The 17,813-nt window shown below is 41.6% G+C and overlaps 1 protein-coding gene across 1 annotated transcript in view; it reads left to right on the forward strand.

Moving 5' to 3' along the window:
• C8A (complement C8 alpha chain) overlaps positions 1-17,813 on the forward strand; it is a 72,031-nt gene that overhangs the window by 8,094 nt on the left and 46,124 nt on the right. The window contains exons 2-4 of the mRNA XM_086390190.1: positions 7,872-7,974; positions 13,579-13,723; positions 15,087-15,234. Of these exons, the coding sequence (XP_086246316.1) occupies positions 7,872-7,974; positions 13,579-13,723; positions 15,087-15,234 (396 nt within the window). The remainder of the gene's footprint in view (positions 1-7,871; positions 7,975-13,578; positions 13,724-15,086; positions 15,235-17,813) is intronic.

A 17,813-nucleotide genomic window follows, 5' to 3' on the forward strand; every position in this document is an offset into this window, starting at 1 on the left:
TTCAAGGACCTGCAGGACGGGGACAGCATGAGATCAGAGGATTGTGTCCCAAGAAGATGTCAGAAAGGTGGTCAGGGGCCAGATCACAGAGATCCTTTGGCACCTTCATGAGGAATTTGGATTTTAGTCTATGTGTAGTGAAAAACAAACAAAAAATTACATGGAATGTCTTCTATAGGGAGGGTATTATCTGATTTCTCATTTTAAAATGTGTCTGTGCAGAGCAAAGATTGGAGGAAACTGAGTGGACCATCTCAGACCATGGGAGGCCAAGCAATGATCTGGGTGAGAGATAATGGTGTCTAAAATTAGGACAAGGCAGTCTAGATAGGCAGAGGGAAAGATACTGGAGATACATCTTGAAAGCAAAACCGACAGACATTTCCAAAGGACTGGATACGGGTGTGAGGGGATGAAAGGAATTAAAGACCACTGCTAGGTACCTGGCTTGAGCAAGCATGTGTTAGGGTGGTTCTGATTACTGACATGGATAAAACTGAGAGAGGAACAGGTTAAAAGAAGAAAATTAAGGGTTTAAACGTGGAGCCATTAAGTTCACCATGCCTGAGAGGCACTTGTGGAGATATAAAATGGGACAATTGAATAAATAAGACAAGATTTCCAAGCTTGAAGATCTCAGTCTAGAGGCATTACCACAGATGGTATGAGAGGCCCAGGAAATGGATCCTACTTTCTCAAAAATGAGAAAAGCCAAAAGGCAAGACTGTACCCTGAAGGATTCTAGTTTTCAGGGACATCAAAGAGAACTGGCCACAGAGGTAAGAAGGGAGCAAGGAAGTCTGGTGCTGAAGAAGTCCAAGAGAAGAAATATTTCAAGAAGGAAATTCTGGTTAACAGAGGGCAATTAAGACCAAGCCAGAAAGCTTTCCACTGAATTTAGCAACATGGAGGTCACTGGAGACTCAGCACTTTGGAAGTAAAATTTCCAATACTTGTTTCATGAGGTAAATTTCCATGGAACTGAATGGGAGTGGCTCAAGGTTGTATAATTAGTGACAATCAGCCTTGAATATAAGCATAGCCAATTTATTAGGATGACCCACTGGAAGTAATCGGGGTTGGGCTTTCTGATCTTCTCACCTGGGATGGGTAGCTAATTAATTATTCTGTGATCTACATTGCTAAGATGGCCACATTCAATTCCAGGTTTTAGGCCTTTTGCCCGATATGTCACCCTCTAAAAAGGCAGGTGGGAAGCATATCACTAGTCTCTGGCACTCCACAGAGTGGGCATTCAATCTGTTTTTGATGAAGATGAAGAGGTTTGATGAGCATGTCTGGGATTGAGAAGGTTATAGAGAAGAAACTAGCATGCATGTCAGGCTGATGCTTAGGGCTTTGCATATGTAATCTTATTCCCATATTAAAAACAGTCTCACAAGTTTTTACCATCTCTGATTTTCAGCTTTAAATAGCAGAATCTGGATTATATACATCTTTGGTATACTCTAAACCCCTTTCTGTTACATCAGTGTTTCTTCAACTGTGCTGTATGGTCTTATTACATGAAAAAAAAAATGACCTATGGTCAAAAATTGGGTAACTTCTGGATTAAGTAAATTAAAATGCAGAACTTCTCAGTGCCTTTTAAGTATTACTGGACATTTACATCTCCAAGAGCAGTATGTTGTATGCGGTTTATCCAACTCTATTTGACCAGATAACTTTGCTTCTTTTCCTTTTCCACCTCTAGTGCATAATTCAGGAAGCAGTACTCCACAGAGCACATTGTGCAGAGTGAAAGGAACCCTACACAGACCACTATGTTTCATTGTGTTGATTCTGTAGATGAAAAACTTAAAAGCCTCTCTGGGTTCTTCTCAGAGTGGCACAGCAAGGTAGATGCCAACTAAAGACTAGAATCAAAGACTCCAGAATCTTACTGTTTGAGTAAATTTTCAGTAGCTTGGAGATGCTTTCAAACTATTTGCCAAGATTAACTAGGCCACAGATTTATTAGTGAAGTAAGCCAGAAAGAAAAACACCAATACAGTATACTAATGCATATATATTTAGATATATAATTTAGAAAGATGATAATGATAACCCTGTATGTGAGACAGCAAAGGAGACACAGATGTATATAACAGTCTTTTGGACTCTGTGGGAGAGGGCGAGAGTGGGATGATATGGGAGAATGGCATTGAAACATGTAAATTATCATATGTGAAATGAATTGCCAGTCCAGGTTCGATGCATGATACAGGGTGCTAGGGGCTGGTGCACTGGGATGACCCAGAGGGATGGGGAGGGAGGTGGGACGGGGGTTCAGGAGGGGGAACACATGTACTCCCGTGGCAGATTCAAGTCAATGTATGACAAAACCAATACAATATTGTAAAGTAAAATAAATAAACAGAAAAAAATGTTCCTTAAGTAATTGAAAAATTGATACAGTTCTTTTGGAAAGCCATTTGGCCATATGTGTCATAAACTTTAAAACCATTTGTATCCTTCAATTTAGCCATCTTATTCTACAGGATGTATCTTCACTAAATAACTTAGAATACAGAAAAACTGGGTGCTCAATACTCTAATTGTTTAATGTTAGTGGAATGGAACAATGTGCAGTCATCATAAAAATTTATATTTCTCTGATAATATTAAATGGAAAGATAAACATATAAAAATGTAATAGTATGACCTCAACTCTTTTATGGAAATAAAGAAGGGAAAGAAACAGAATTAATGGTGGTGGAAAGTTGGGACAATTTTTTTTTTTAATAATCTTTTCTATGTTCTCTTAAGGAGAATGCATGACTTTCAAAATCTATAAAAAATAAACTACATTAAAAAATTCATTGGCATAAGAGAAAACGCCAGTCATATTGATATTGGCTAAAAGGTTGGAGCCCTGTAACGACTTAATGAATGGTCCTTGTGTTCCTTCTGTAGCCTTGCTTCAGTGATAGCATGACTGTATGTGCCTCTGTCTAGACATCATGTCACAAAGCTTTTAAAACTGCAGCAACACAGCACTGCTCTGTCTAAACTTTTGCTTCCATCCATTAATACTGTTTCCTTCCATTTTGACATCATAATGCGGTCTCTGTGGGCTTACAATGACATTATCTTGACAGTTCTACAGTGAGACGCAGAACTGATGCTGTAGTCATTTTCTGCTCCCAAACCTCTGCCCTTGTAACTTCTCTCCCATCTTTTGGTGATTAGAACCCTTGCTTTTCTCCGTGTTTCTATGCTTCAAACTTTTAATATTAGGACAATCTATTAGAAAAATAACATATGGACAAAACTTTGAGCCATCTGAATGTCTAGACACCAGAATTATTTAATTAGATTCTAACTGGAAATTAAGTTCAAATAAATTTCTAAACAATGTCCTTCTATTTTCCATAAACTGGTTTCATTCTTTCCATGCCCTCTAATTCTCCCTCCTTCCCTCCCTCCCTTCCTTCTCCTCTCCTTCTCTCTCCTTCTCTCTTTCTCCCTTTTTTCTTTTCTTTACTTTCCTAAATATTTACTGAGCACCTTCCCTGGGTCTGGCACCATGATAAGTGCTGGGAGTTCAGTAGCAAACACGTGAACAGTACAAGTATCCACATTCATACAGCTTATGATCTGGTGGAGATGGCAGAAACTATACAAATATTATAAGTGTGCTAAGTTTTGAGACAAAAATGTGCAAACATTGACCAAATCATGTGAAGAGAGATATCTCATCAGTCAGAGTGCTGAAGAATGTTTTCCTAAGGAACTGATGTTTATGATGAGGCTGAAGACACCTAGGAATTAATTAACCAGGAGAAAGATACTTGGATTCTTTCAAGACTGGGTTTCCAGATAGGTGTGATCAACAGAACAGTGGGGTCCAGAAATTCGGGACATAATTACAATTTTAAAATGATGGGTCATGAAATAAAAACTGATTGTGAAGGAAAATGAAAACAGGGGAGATCTTATTGCTAGAGAGAAAGCTTAGGAGTCAATGGAGGCCCCAACGAGGTCCAAGAAAAGTTCATGGGAATCCTTGAGTATATAGAGATAGAAGGAAAAGAGGCTGTGGAGCCCCAAATAACTTCATAGGTGACCCATGAATTAGTCATTTGGAAGGGAAGCTGTTTCAGAGAGCGAACGTCCAGGATGAAATCATGGAAGATAATGGAACAGAGAAAAGAGTCACTCAAGAGGAAGAAAAGGAACAACTGAGAGCAGAGAGCATTGAGTGATTCATCTATAGAGATGCTGAGGTCTCCCAGGGTGATGAGAGGAACTGGAGTAGAGAGGAAGATGATAAACTGAATACTAAAGTTTTCTTTGAAAGGACGATAGAGCTGGTGTTCTATACTAACATCATTTTATAAATCAGAGTTTCTCAAAGTGTGGTCTGCAGACTGTAGGCAGTCCCCAAGATCTTATGAGGGCAGCATCTGGGAATTCAAAACAATTTCACAATAATCCTAAGATATTATTTTCTCTTTTCACTGTGTTTATGTTTGCCCTGGTGGTATAAAATTAATGTTGAATAAAGCAACTGTGGCCTTGACACATATCAAGGCAGTGACGTCAAACTTATAGGAAAGGAGTTGTTTCACTTAGAAAATTCCTTAAAACAGTTAAAATTGTTAATTTTATTAAAACACAATCTTTGAAAACTTGTTATTTAAATATTATTTATGGCCAAATGAAAATAATGCATATAGAACTTCTACTGAACCTGAGTATGATGACTGTCTTGAGAAAAAGCAACTGTTTGAGTTAAGTCAAGGTTGATATCTTTTTGCTGGAACACTGTTTTTACTTGACAAAATGACTGTTAGACAAACTACTGTTTTTCAGGCTAAGATAATTGGGAGACATCGTCTCAAAAATGAGCAGAGGGCCTATTACTTCCAGGAAAACAGATAGCATTATTTGTTACCAATGACAAAATTTGGGCTTTCAAAAGAAAATTAAAATTTTGGAAAACATATTCACTACTATGAGCTTGAGATCACTGTTAATATTAATAAATTTGACTTTAAAATATCTTATATTGAAATATGTGAATATTTTTAGGATACATGCACTCTGGGAGCCATTATTTTCTCAATTTCCAATGTTTGCTGTTATAAAAATTATGTATGGATGTTGTTGTTGTTTACTTGCTAAGTCATGTCCGACTCTTTTGAGACTCCATGGACTGTAGCCCACCAGGCTCCCCTGGGATGGCTTGCCAAGATCCCCTTGCATGGGATCTCCCAGGCAAGAATACTGGAGTGGGTGCCATTTCCTTCTCCAGGGGACCTTCCCCACCCAGGGACTGAGCACGTATTTCCTGCACTGGCAGGTGAATTCTTTACCACTGAGCCACCAGGGAAGCCCATGCATGGGTACTGGATCCATTTAAAGCGTACACAGACCAATGAGTTTTAATGTAACAGAGAATTTAAAAATTCACCAACAGGCTTTCAGTTTACAACTACAACTAACATTTAAAAAATTACTGCTTTTAAAGTGTTGGTGTAACATCAAAGAACATCCACAATTATCTGAGAAGACTATTAAAACACTCCTCAACTGCATTACTTTTTCAACTACATAATTGTATGATGTTGGAGTTTCTTCATAGATTTCAATTAAAGCAACATAAAGCAACATATTCAATGCAGAAGCAGAGGTGAGAGTCTAGCTGCTTCCTATAAACCGGGCATCAAAGAGATTTGCAAAAACATAAAACATAACACTTTTCAATAATTATTTTTCTTGGAAATGGATTTTTAAATAAATATACATGGTGACATGTAACAATTTCACAATGATTTTAAATGGGAAAATAAACACTTCAAAATTTCTTAGTTTTGATTTTTAATTCTGTGACTATCAATAGGTCTAGTCCCCTTAAATAAAAGCTCTTCAGGGTCCTCATAATATGTTAGTGTATAAAGGGTTCCTAGGACCAAAGTTTGAGAACCAATGATAAATGTGAACACCACTTTCCTGAGGATCCTACAGCTTCCTGTCTGGGGTTGCAGCCTAGGGGGACATCATTCCTTTTGAGGAGCAGCTCATGGCATAATCAGACTGAGTTTTGAAGCAGTACAGCATCATCCTTGCATATGGTAGAGGCACAATATATTTTTATTCTTTATTTCTTAAAACTGTGATTGACTGAAGGGCAAACATGCACAGTTATTTTTTTTATTTGCTTAAATTTTACATCTCAAAAGTGATGCATGGAAATGAAAAGAGTTCTCGGGATGGAAGCTGGTGATGGTTGTACAACAACAATGGTTGTACTCAATGCCACTGAACTATACACTGAAAAATGATTATGGTAAAGTGTAAGTTTTATGTTATGTATATTTTGCCACAATAAAATATTGGGATAAAAAGAGCAATAGGCCATATATCTTTTGTTTTAAAAACAGCACATGCAATTTTTAAGAAGGATGATAGAATTAATCAAGTATTGGAAATACCCCTGCAGCCCAGGGTTCCAAGTAAAAACTGTGCCTTTATGAACGTTCCTCTCATTTCCTTGCTCTATCCCCATTCCTACTTCCGGATAATTTGAAGGTTAAGGGAATATATATTGTGATATTGTTTCATGTTCTGTGGCTACAAGTACCCAGATGCCCAAATCAATGGGCAACCTGTACAAATTTTTAAAAAATTAAGCATCTGTTCAGCCATAAAAAAGGGGAAAATTCTGCCATTTGTGACAACATAAATGAACATGAAGTACATTATGCTAAGTGAAATAAGCCAGGCAGAAAGAAGGCAATACTGCATGATCTCAGGCATATGTGGGAATCTAAAGAAAAGTCTAACTCATAGAACCCGAGATAGAATAGAGGGGCTTGGGGCAAGAAAAACATGGGCAGAGGTTGGTCACAGGATAAAAACTTTCTGTCATAGTGATAGCTTATGGTAAGTGATGGCGGATTCATGATCTCCGAAGAAGATTTAGCTTTGGGATAAGGGACCAGGCTTGATCACTCAAGAGCGTTTGTGTAGCAGAGTTTTATTAAAGTGAAAAAGGAACAGCAAAAGCTTCTGACATAGACATCAGAAGGGGGGCAGACAGTGCCCCCCTCGCTAGTCTAAACAAGGGAGTTATATACATTTTAAATTAGTTATTACAATAAATCAAAAGAAAGTCTCAAGGTTGTAAAGATCTTACTAGACCCACTCACATAATTTACATTTTAAGATAACAGGATTAGCCAGGAGGTTTTCAGGAAGGAGAAACTGTCCTCAAGCAGAATACACTGTTGTTATATAATCCTTAGTACAGAGTTTAAACTGAGTTGTTTGTTGTGTAATCATCAGAAAAAAACTATGTGACTAAGACTAAGGAATGTAAAGAGGAAAAAAGAAAAGATTTTTGTCCCTTCCTTCTCCTTAAGAATTCCAGACCCCTATCTCCACTTCGAGAGCCCCAGACCACTTTCACCTCCTCAGGGACCCCGGACTTCTTATCAGCCTTCTTATCGACTCTCTCAATACCCAGGATGAAAAGTTCTGGGTTTCTAGCATGCAGCATGGTGACTAGAGTTAGTAATAGCATAGTGTACACTTGGAATTTTCTAAGAGAGTAAGTCTGAAATGTCTTAGCACACCAAAAAAGGAAAAAAGGTAATTATGGGAGGTGAGGTATATGTTTCCCTTGATTGTGATAATCATGTCACAATGTATATGCATATCAAACTATCACACCCGTCATCATACATTTACCATACAATTTTTTATCAATTATGCCTCAATAAAGCTGGGGAAAAATTCAGCATCTGTTTACATATTATTAAGATGCCATCATATTAAAACACCTTTTCACATTTATAATTACAAAGATTAAAATGATCATGATAAAAAATTAAAAACTGAATCGAGGTCTTCCGTCTCTTTAGGAGAGTCAGTCGAGCTGTTCAGAGTTTCACCCCCACAGCGGTCTCCTGCCAGCTGGACAACTGGGCAGAGTGGACAGACTGCTTTCCATGCCAGGACAAAAAGGTGAGATGTTAACCAATTTTGGAGCATTTGGCATTTGAATTGTGTAGTATGCATTCAAATGGGGATATGCAGTTGGCACTATACATCTAGAAGTCTGGGGAGAAAATGGGTCTAGAAATAGGTATTCAGAAGCCATACACACATGACGGTGGAACATATTTCTGCTTCTTCTGATTTTGTTTGTAAGGCATTTGGATGAGGCTACCCAGACATGTATGTTATGGCTTAGATGGAAAAAAGTAGCCTTCCAGACATGGGCACACTGATCCCCACTGGCCCCTCTGGGTCCTGGCCAACCTACTGCCCTCTAGTGAGAGTCATCTGGAGGGCCCAATGACTTGGGAACAAAATGCCAAGCTGTCCATGACCTATGGAAAACTGAGATAAACCAAAGCATGCCACACAGGGTGTTTCTGAGGATTTCACTTTCATGCACTGAAAAAGGCTGACACGCCCAATGAACAGATGTATATCTATCTTGCCCACATAAGTGGTTTTAATTAGTCCAAAATGATTGCTAAACTCAGCAGCATAAGGGGGATGTTGGGCGCACTCTGCTCTGGCAGGGAGAAGTATTACAGCTCTGTCTTTGTGCAGAATCACTGGCCTATCAGTGATATAGTAAAAAGACTGACTCTATTCTGCTTTCTTAGTATTTTAAAATCTCTGGAGATAACACACACCTTCACTGGACACAGGGCGGGCGCAGCCCCTTACGTGGCACACCACTGCTGAGCCTTGTCTACTAGTCTCTTGCTGTCAAGCCTGTGTTTCAGCTTTGATTGAACAGCTTAGATTCTGGTTTGCACCTTAATTGCTGTGTTACTTTGGACATATGTTTTACCTTCTCTGTGCCTCTGATTCTAGTCTGTAAGTGAAGGAGGAACAGTATGTACATCATAGGGATTTTGAGAACATCCAAAGAATAATGCATACAAACATGCTTTTCATGGCATCTGGCACACAATCAAAGTGAAAGTCACTCAGTCCTGTCTGACTCTTTGTGACCCCAAGGACTATACAGTCCATGGACTTCTCCAAGCCAGAACACTGGAGTGGGTAGCTGTTCTCTTCTCCAGGGGATCTTCCCAACCCAGGGATCGAACCCCAGTCTCCCACATTGCAGGATTCTTTACTGGCTGAGTCACCAGGGCACATAGCAAGTGTTCAATAAATGTGAGCGGTTTCCTTCCTGTGCCCTCCTCTCTACCCCTACTCCCTCTGCCCCGAATCAAGCCCTGCTCTTTTCTCATTTGACCTGTTACAGAGTCTGCGAATGGTTCTCCTGTCTCCAGCCCCCTCCTCAGTGAGACAGGAGAGTGCTCTGGGAAGATCTGATGACAGTGGTGGAAACACCATTTGGACCTAGTTTATTTGACTCTGAAGGCTAAAATTTATTATCTTGCCTCTCCCACCTCTGGGATATGCCAAAGAGTTTTAGGCATTCCGGTTTAAAAATATCTGGCCCCCGATTCTCATTCTGCTTTGACATTCTGGATTAATTTTCTGAATCTGCTGTGATAAATGCCACAAACTGGGTGGCTTAGAACAGCAGAAACGTATTCTCGCACAGTTCTGGAGGCCAGAAGTCTGCAATCGAGGTGTCAGTAGAGTCAGGTGCTCTCTGGAAGCTCCAGAGGAAAAGCTGTTCTTTGCTTCTTCCAGTTTCTGGGGGTTGCTCACTCCAATCTCTGCTCCTCTGTCTGCATCACTCCTCCCCTCTGTGTGCTTCCCTTATGTGTATAAGTGAAATCCCCCTCTGCCTTCCTCTTATAAGGACACTGTGATGGCATTCAGAGTCCGCCTGGATAATCCAGAGTAATTTCTCCAAATTAATGATGTCTACAAAGATCCTTTCCCCAAATAAGGTAACATTTACTACTTTCAAGGATTAGGACTTGATTTCTTTGCGTGGCCATTATTCAACCTATTATACATTGAAATAACATCCTAAAGCTACAATTTTCTCTTGTGTTACAGTTTAGATAGCAGATAGCACAGATGAATGACTTACAGTTTCCATCTTCATTGATTACTTTCTTAGGGATTCAAAAAGTCGTGTCTTTAAGGTAATTCTTAAAATGATTCTGTTAACTATTTAATTGAAAGGCCATCTGAGTTTTTTTTAATTATTATTATGTTTCTTCCTCTCAAAATCTCCCAAAGATGTGCATTTCTGAAAATAAACATTGTCTACTAGGTAGAAAAGAAAATTATGTCTTAATGATACCAACCATGGGCAATGGCACTGAGCAGTCCCTGGGGGAGTATCCTTATCAACCTGTCTGCAATACAATGTCTTCATTATTTCATAATGAAATAATTATTTCATAATTATTTCATAATTCTTCATTATTTCCCTAGAAACTAGGGAGTGGGTGGGAATGAACGTGATGCCTGCATCATCATTCCAAGTATAGAAACCACAGGAACGATGTTGATGACAATAATAGTGGCCATTTATTGAATAATTTCTGTAGACTAAGGACTGTGCTAATGCTTTAAATAAATTATCTTCTTATTTGACTTTGGCAGCCAGTAGTGGGTGATATACAGATAGATACCATCCTCCCCTTTGCTTAGGTTGCCCATTAAGAATGCAGCAGAGCCTCAATTTAAAATCTGGCTGGTTTGATTCCAAAATACCCATGAATCTGAACTGTATGGCTCTCCTGGAGCTATATGGAGAGTAGTGAGTGATATTAGTGGTTACCTAATCCAATACCTTCTCAGTCATAATTGTTCCAGAGTAGTCCAACAGCTACAAGGATGATGACAAAGTTGACAGCTCTTATTACTGGGCACACACCAGAATGGAACAGAGAGCCGATGTCTCTACCTGTGTGATCACTAATCTTCAGAACACTCTCAGATCTCTCTCATGTTATAGATGAGAACACTGAAGGTCAGAGGAATTAAGGAGTTTATCCAGTGACCCATACACTGTGAGTTGCAGAACTGGAATTCTAACCCAGTTTAAGATGGGATCATTAATAGAATGTAAGCTCCTAGACTTGTGAGAATGAAGTGAGATAAACAACGTAGAGGGACTTCCGTGGTGGTCCAGTGGCTCAGATTCTGCACTCCCAGTGCACAGGACCCAGGTTTGATTCCTGGTCAGGGAACAAGGGGGCTTCCAGGTGGTGCTAGAACCTGCCTGCCAATGCAGGAGACATAAGAGACATAGGTTCAATCCCTGGGTGGAGAAGATCCCCTGGAGGAGGCATGACAACCCACTCCAGTATTCTTGCCCGGAGAATCCTATGGACAGAGGAGCCTGGTGGGCTACAGTCCACAGGGCCGCAAAGAGTCAGTCATGACTGAAGTGACTTAGCCCTCAAGCCTGCACAGAGGAAACTAGATCCCTCATGCCACAAATTGGGAGCTTGCATACCCCAACTAAAGAGCCCATATGCTGCAACTGAGACCAGGCACAGCTAAATAAGTAATAATATTTTTTAAAAGAATGTAAAGTGTTTAGCCAATAGTAAGCACTCAATAACTGGTAGCCACCATCATCATCATCAACACATTGGTAACTGCAGGTCTCATAATTGATGAATGTTTTTGAAGGGCAAGAAAGAGAAGAGAACTGGCTCTATATTGGTATGACAAGCTCTCTTGTATTTACTGCGTTGTGGAACAAGAATGAGGGTAGACACTGAAAATATCTTCATATTCCCACATTGACCGTTAATTATAATCTCTTCCCATCAAGTTTACAGATCTGCCATCGCTGTTATTGACAGGCATGAAAGGCAGATGGACTGGTTGGAGCCTCACTTCTTTTTGCTACAACTGCCTCTTTGCTAAGGAGCAGTCATGTAGGCAGATGTGAGCAAGATGAAAGAGACAGGAAGTCACATTGCTTTGTACTCATCCCTGAAAGCATCTGGAAAAGGCTGAATTGATAATGGTAATGATGTAGAAAACATTTCTGCTTATGAAGCACCAATGATATGCCAGGCACAAGGCTGCATGGTCTCAGACCTCTCGCTTAGCTCTCACAAAACCCTTTTGAGCTAAGGTATCATCACAACCACTTTACATATTAGACAACAGATGCTCAGAAAAGATAAGTGACTTGCTCATGGGCAGTTGGTAAGTGAATCTGGGGTTTGAACCCAAGTGGGTCTAATTTTGGGCTAATTTCATGCCTCTGCTCTTCCAACTATAGGACACAGGTGGAGGAATCATTAGTAGTTATGATTAATGAAGTCAACTAGGTCAACCACCTCATTTTACAGACTTGGAAACTGAGGCAGAAAGTACCAGGCACTGATACTGTAGACAGTGAGTCAGGAACTCGATTCTCTTCTTTTCAAGTCATTGCCTTCTTATTTACTTACTTACAATCTTGAAGGCAGGGCCTGTGGGCTGTAAGAGGCAGCAGAAAATATGGTGCTGACTGACACTCATATACCCCCATGTTCTGTGTTGTTATATTTTTTATCTCATCAACTAGACTCTGAGCTTCTCAAAGACGGGGATGGAACTTCAATTTCTTGGAATATCTCACTGTTCAGCTTCCTCCTTATACACTAGTACCTCATACTGTACACCCTATAGAAAACAGTAACATAAAAACATCGAGCCCAAGATTGGTATGCATTTTATTCTTTCTGTCCTTTCTTCAGTAAGTATTTATTCATCTGCAGTCAAAGCTGGACACAGAGGCTCAGATGGTGTCTTCAGAGCTCTCTTTGTCTCTCGACCTCTTGCATGGGCTCTTTCTACCTTGTAGGCAACATGACCACTTGATACCCGGCAGCTTCAGCTAAAAAGGAACTGTCTTTTCCAAAAGTTCTGAAAGAAAATTCCCAGAGAGGACTATGATTGCCATAAGGCTGAGTCATGAACCAATCATTGCAACTTGGCAGATATGGGGCTCTGGTTTCCCTGCCTCAATCATATCCACACAACCCTGTGACTAAGGGGGTGACATCACCCCTACCTGAATCATATGAGATATGTCACAAGGAAAGAGGAGATGCCATGACCAGAAAAAAATTTTACAAAGGAGAAGCAATAAATATCTTCTAAAAGTGCCTCCCATGCAATGCATCATAGATCAAATGCCAAGTATACGAAGCCAAATAAGACACGGTCCTCCCTTTGGCAGCCCTAACCCCATATGAAAATTGTTCCTAAAATAAGGAGATAGGTAAAACAAGAAGTAGACAATAACAACCTTGTATGACAAGTGCTAGGAGAGAGGATTCAGGGGAACTGAGAATATATTACTGAGTTATAGAGGTTTTTTTCCCAAGAAGATAAACCATGAGTCTTGAAAGATGAATAGGTACTAACTGGTGCTTTCAGAAAGGGAAGATGGAGGTCCTTCCTGACAAGGAGGAAGACCCTAGAAATACCTAGTCCAAACTTCTCATTTGATGTTTGGAGGCCCTAATTCAATATTCCAGCTGATGACAACCTCTGGTTGAACATCACCATTTATGATTACTCATCCCCTCAAAAGACAGCTTTGCAGGGAGCTCTCAATCATTAAGACAGTCATTCCTTATGTTGAGCCTGAGACCTGCCTGCACCAATCTCGGTTGATTGATAAGACAATGAATGTGTCTGTTTCCAAATCTGATTTAGTACAGATACCGGAGCCTCTTGCAGCCAAACAAGTTTGGGGGAACCATCTGCAGTGGGAATGTCTGGGACCAAGCCAGCTGTCACAGTCCCACAGCTTGTCTGAGTCAAGCACAGTGTGGACAGGATTTCCAGTGTAAGGAGACAGGTGAGTAGCATCTCAGCAGGATAACAGCTGTGCCTGTCAAACTTAATGTACAAAACAGTTCTCCAGGACCTTGTTAGAATGCAGAATTCCAGAGCCCTGAAAGTTATCATTCTGGAAGTTTTAGATGGGACCTAGGAACCTGAATTTGAAGCCAAGCCAGCAATCCAAGTAATCTTGATGCAAGTTTTTGGGAACATATGTTGATTTGAAAAAGGTACAATTCACACATCCATCCATTCATTGAATAAATATTAATTGAGTGCATATGATGACCAGGTAATGTGCTACCTGCTGGTGATGCAGAGAGAAAAAAAATTCATGTGCTTGATCCTCAGTACTCCTAGACTCTTTGGGAGACAGACCAATAAGCCATCAGTGACAATATCCTGTGATAGCCAGTGTAATGAGTGTATGTATAGGGCCCAATGTACAGATTCTCTGGCAGGGTTGCCTAAATCTGCTTTGGAGAGTCAGGGCAGGATTCAACATGGTACTTGAACTGAGACTTAGAAAATGAACAAGTTTGCTAAGAGACAAAATGTGCAAAAGCACAAGGGTTTAGGGACTTGCAATCAACCCAAAATAAGTGCTTTGGGAAGAGAGGCAGGGGATAGGCCAGGTTTTTAACTGGGGACCAGATGGTGGCATTTGGAGACAGAGGAATGGGGAGACTCTGGAGGGTGCAGAGCATTTTAGATCCCTGGGACTATGATGTGGAGACTGAGTAGAGAGGAGGAGCCTGGGGCAGGGTCTGAGCTGAGGGCCTGCAGGTAGGAGACAGCGAGGCTGGGAGGAGGGTGGAGGCAGTGAGGATTAAAGGGGGATTTGACAGCACTGAGGACTGAAGGGCTGTTTCAGAGATGGAACAGAGCCAGTGGTCATGTATGGATGTGAGCGTTGGACTATAAAGAAAGCTGAGCACCAAGGAATTGATGCTTTTGAACTGTGGTGTTGAAGACTCTTGAGAGTCCCTTGGACTGCAAGGAGATCCAACCAGTCAATCCTAAAGGAAATCAGTCCTGAATATTCATTGGAAGGACTGATGTTGAAGCTGAAACTCCAATACTTTGGCCACCTGATGCGAAGAGCTGACTTTGAAAAGACCCTGATGCTGGGAAAGATTGAAGGCGGGAGGAGAAGGGGACGACAGAGGATGAGATGGTTGGATGGCATCACTGACTCAATGGACATGAGTTTGAGGAAGCTCTGGGAGTTGGTGATGGACAGGGAGGCCTGGCGTGCTGCAGGCCACAAAGAGTCGGACACGACTGAGCGACTGAACTGAACTGAACTGATACAGGTCATGAGGGAGGGGGAGGAGACCTGGAGGCTCTAGAAGCATCCACTGCCTCTCCTTGCTCAGGTCGCTGCCTGAAACGCCACCTGGTGTGTAATGGAGACAAGGACTGCCTGGACGGCTCTGACGAGGACGACTGTGAAGACGTCAGGATCCTGGAAAATGACTGCAGCCAGTATGACCCGATTCCAGGATCAGAGAAGGCGGCCTTGGGGTGAGTCACTGCCTGCTGGCTCTGTGAGTCCCGGGCATGATCTCTCATCAATCATGAGTATTGGTTTCAGGGAAACAAGAGGGTCTTTGGGAGGAATTCCTCTAGAGTGCATCCTGAGAGGCCACTGTCCCTCTAGTGTCTTAGTTCATTCAGGCTGCTCTAACAAGATAACAGACATTCGTTTCTCAGACTTCTGCGACTGGAAGTCTGCAGCTGGAAGTCTGAGGCCAGGGTACAAGCCTGGTCAGGTGAGGGTGTTCTTTCAGTTAGCAGTCTTCTTGCTGTGTCCTCCCATGGTGGAAGGGATCAGGGTGCCCTGTGGGTTTCCTCTGTAAGAGCAGTAGCTCCATTCGTGAGGGGGTCTACCATGATGACCAAAGCACCTCCCAAAGGTCTCCCTCTATATACCACCACATGGGGGCTTAGAGTTTTAGCATATGAATTTGGGGGGGGCACAAAATTCAGGCCATAACAGGTGACTTGCTCAGTCCTGTTTACATGACATAGCTCCAGTTTTCCCCTCTATGTCTCTATCCGCATATCCTTATTTCACCCTTTCCCACTCTACTGCTCATTCCTCTTGCGCCAATTCCATTTCCAAGGCCCATTTATCACTACATCTTCTACAAAGGCTTCCAATATTCCCCCAAATAACTCTTCTCTGACTAAGTGCACTTTTCAGTAGCCTTATTCATACACTGCTTTGCACTGCAGTTGCTGATACAACCAAGCCCAACATAGTGACACACTGCAAGAAAATGGACTTCAAGGTGAGACACAGTGGAGCTTGAATCTCCACTTTGCGACTGCTGACTTACACCTCTCAGGACACTTTTTTTTTTTTTTTTAATCTGTTGAGATCCAATGAGCCTTGATTCTAACTTTGCTTCATTGTATACCTTATGTTTAGGCTAAAACTCACACACACAACACTCACTTTTCTTCTGAGATTTCATAAAGTTAGTTCCTTCTTTCTGGAATATCCTTGCCTATATTCCTATCTGGTTACCTTTTTACCTAGTGTTATGCACTGAATTGCATCCCCGTAAAATTCATATGTGGAAGCCCTAACACCTATGTGATTATATTTAGAGATAGGGCCTTTACGGAGGTAATTAAGGTCAAATGAGGTCATAAGGGTGGGCCCTAATCCAACAGGACTGGTATACTTATATGAGGAAGAAGAGACACGGGAGAGCTCTCTCTCACCACACGCACAGAGAAGGCCCCATGTGTGGACATGGTGAGAAGGTGGCTATCTGCAACCCAGGAAGAGAGGCCTTATCAGAAACCCACCCTGGTGGTACCTTTCTCCTAGACTTCCAGCTTCCAGAACTGAGAGAACATAACTTTGTCAAAATTCTTTGAGTCACCCAGACTTGGGTATTGTACTGGGTGTATTTTGCTGTGACAGCCCAGTTAAGACACCCAGGCATCATGTCCTCTAGCTGGTCTTTTTGACACCCCCTCTCCTCCTGTCAATGCTGTTTAGGCTGACTTAGTCCCCTCCCACTGCTCCTAGCATCCGTGTGTGTCCTCCTCTGCCGGCACTTAGCCAACAGGGCAGAGACATCTGTTTCCCAGGCTGAAGGATCCCTCATCATCTCTGCCTCTCCAGCACCCAGCACAGGGCTGAGCTTGTAGTGATACATGGTATTGCTAGTCTTTGCTTTGGGCCTTGTCCCCTAACTTGAACATAAACTCTTTGAGGACAGAAGCTGCTCTGATTCATGTTTTTCATCTCTTCAGCCTTTATATCAGAGCTTTTCCTAGAACAGTCTGCCACTGAGTATTGATTGCAGTGAAACAAATCAATAGGAGCAGCGGGATCTTTACAGATGAGGAGACAGAGAGGTAGTGATCATCACACAGCAGCTGGGCCACGCGGCAGCCCTCTCCCAGTCACGTGTGGGTTCTGTGACAAGCAGCGCTCGTTCACTGTGGTTTAATTACCTTCAGATCACAGCCCACCTACCAGACAGGGCAGAATCCTGTAAGGGCATGTGGCCACACACACATGAAAAGATGATCAAGTATTTGTTTCTTCTAGACCAATAATATTAATTTTCTGGGACTGCCATAACAAAGTGCCACAAGCTAGGTGGCTTAAGCAATAGAAAATTTCTTCTCAGGAGGCTAGAAACCTGGGATGAAGGTAGGATTGCTTTTCCTGAGGCCCCCCTCCTTGGCTGCTGAATGGTCATCTTCTCCCTGGGTCCTCACAGTGCCTTCCCTCTGCCCATGGCTGTGCCCTAACTTCCCCTTCTTGTAAGGACACCAGTCATATTGGAGTAGGGCCTTCCCTAATAAGCTCATTCTACCTCAATTGCCATTTTTAAGGATCCTACCACCAAAATACTGTAAAATTCTGAGGTTTGGGGAGTCAGGACTTCAATACCTGAATATTTTGAGGGCGTATTTCAGGCTCTACCACCAAAATCTTGATTTTGAAAGGGACTATGGGATGCAAAGAGTATGAGCATGAAATACTGAGGTGTTGACTTGGAAAATGATTACCTCCTTACTGACAAAAAGATCTCAGACCATGACCCTGATCTCATGTGATTCAATCAGGAGAA

This window comes from Bos grunniens, chromosome 3, assembly GCF_055505025.1.
Source record: "Bos grunniens cultivar Pamir isolate PY7600 chromosome 3, Bosgru_T2T1.0, whole genome shotgun sequence".
NCBI classification, from domain to species: domain Eukaryota; kingdom Metazoa; phylum Chordata; class Mammalia; order Artiodactyla; family Bovidae; genus Bos; species Bos grunniens.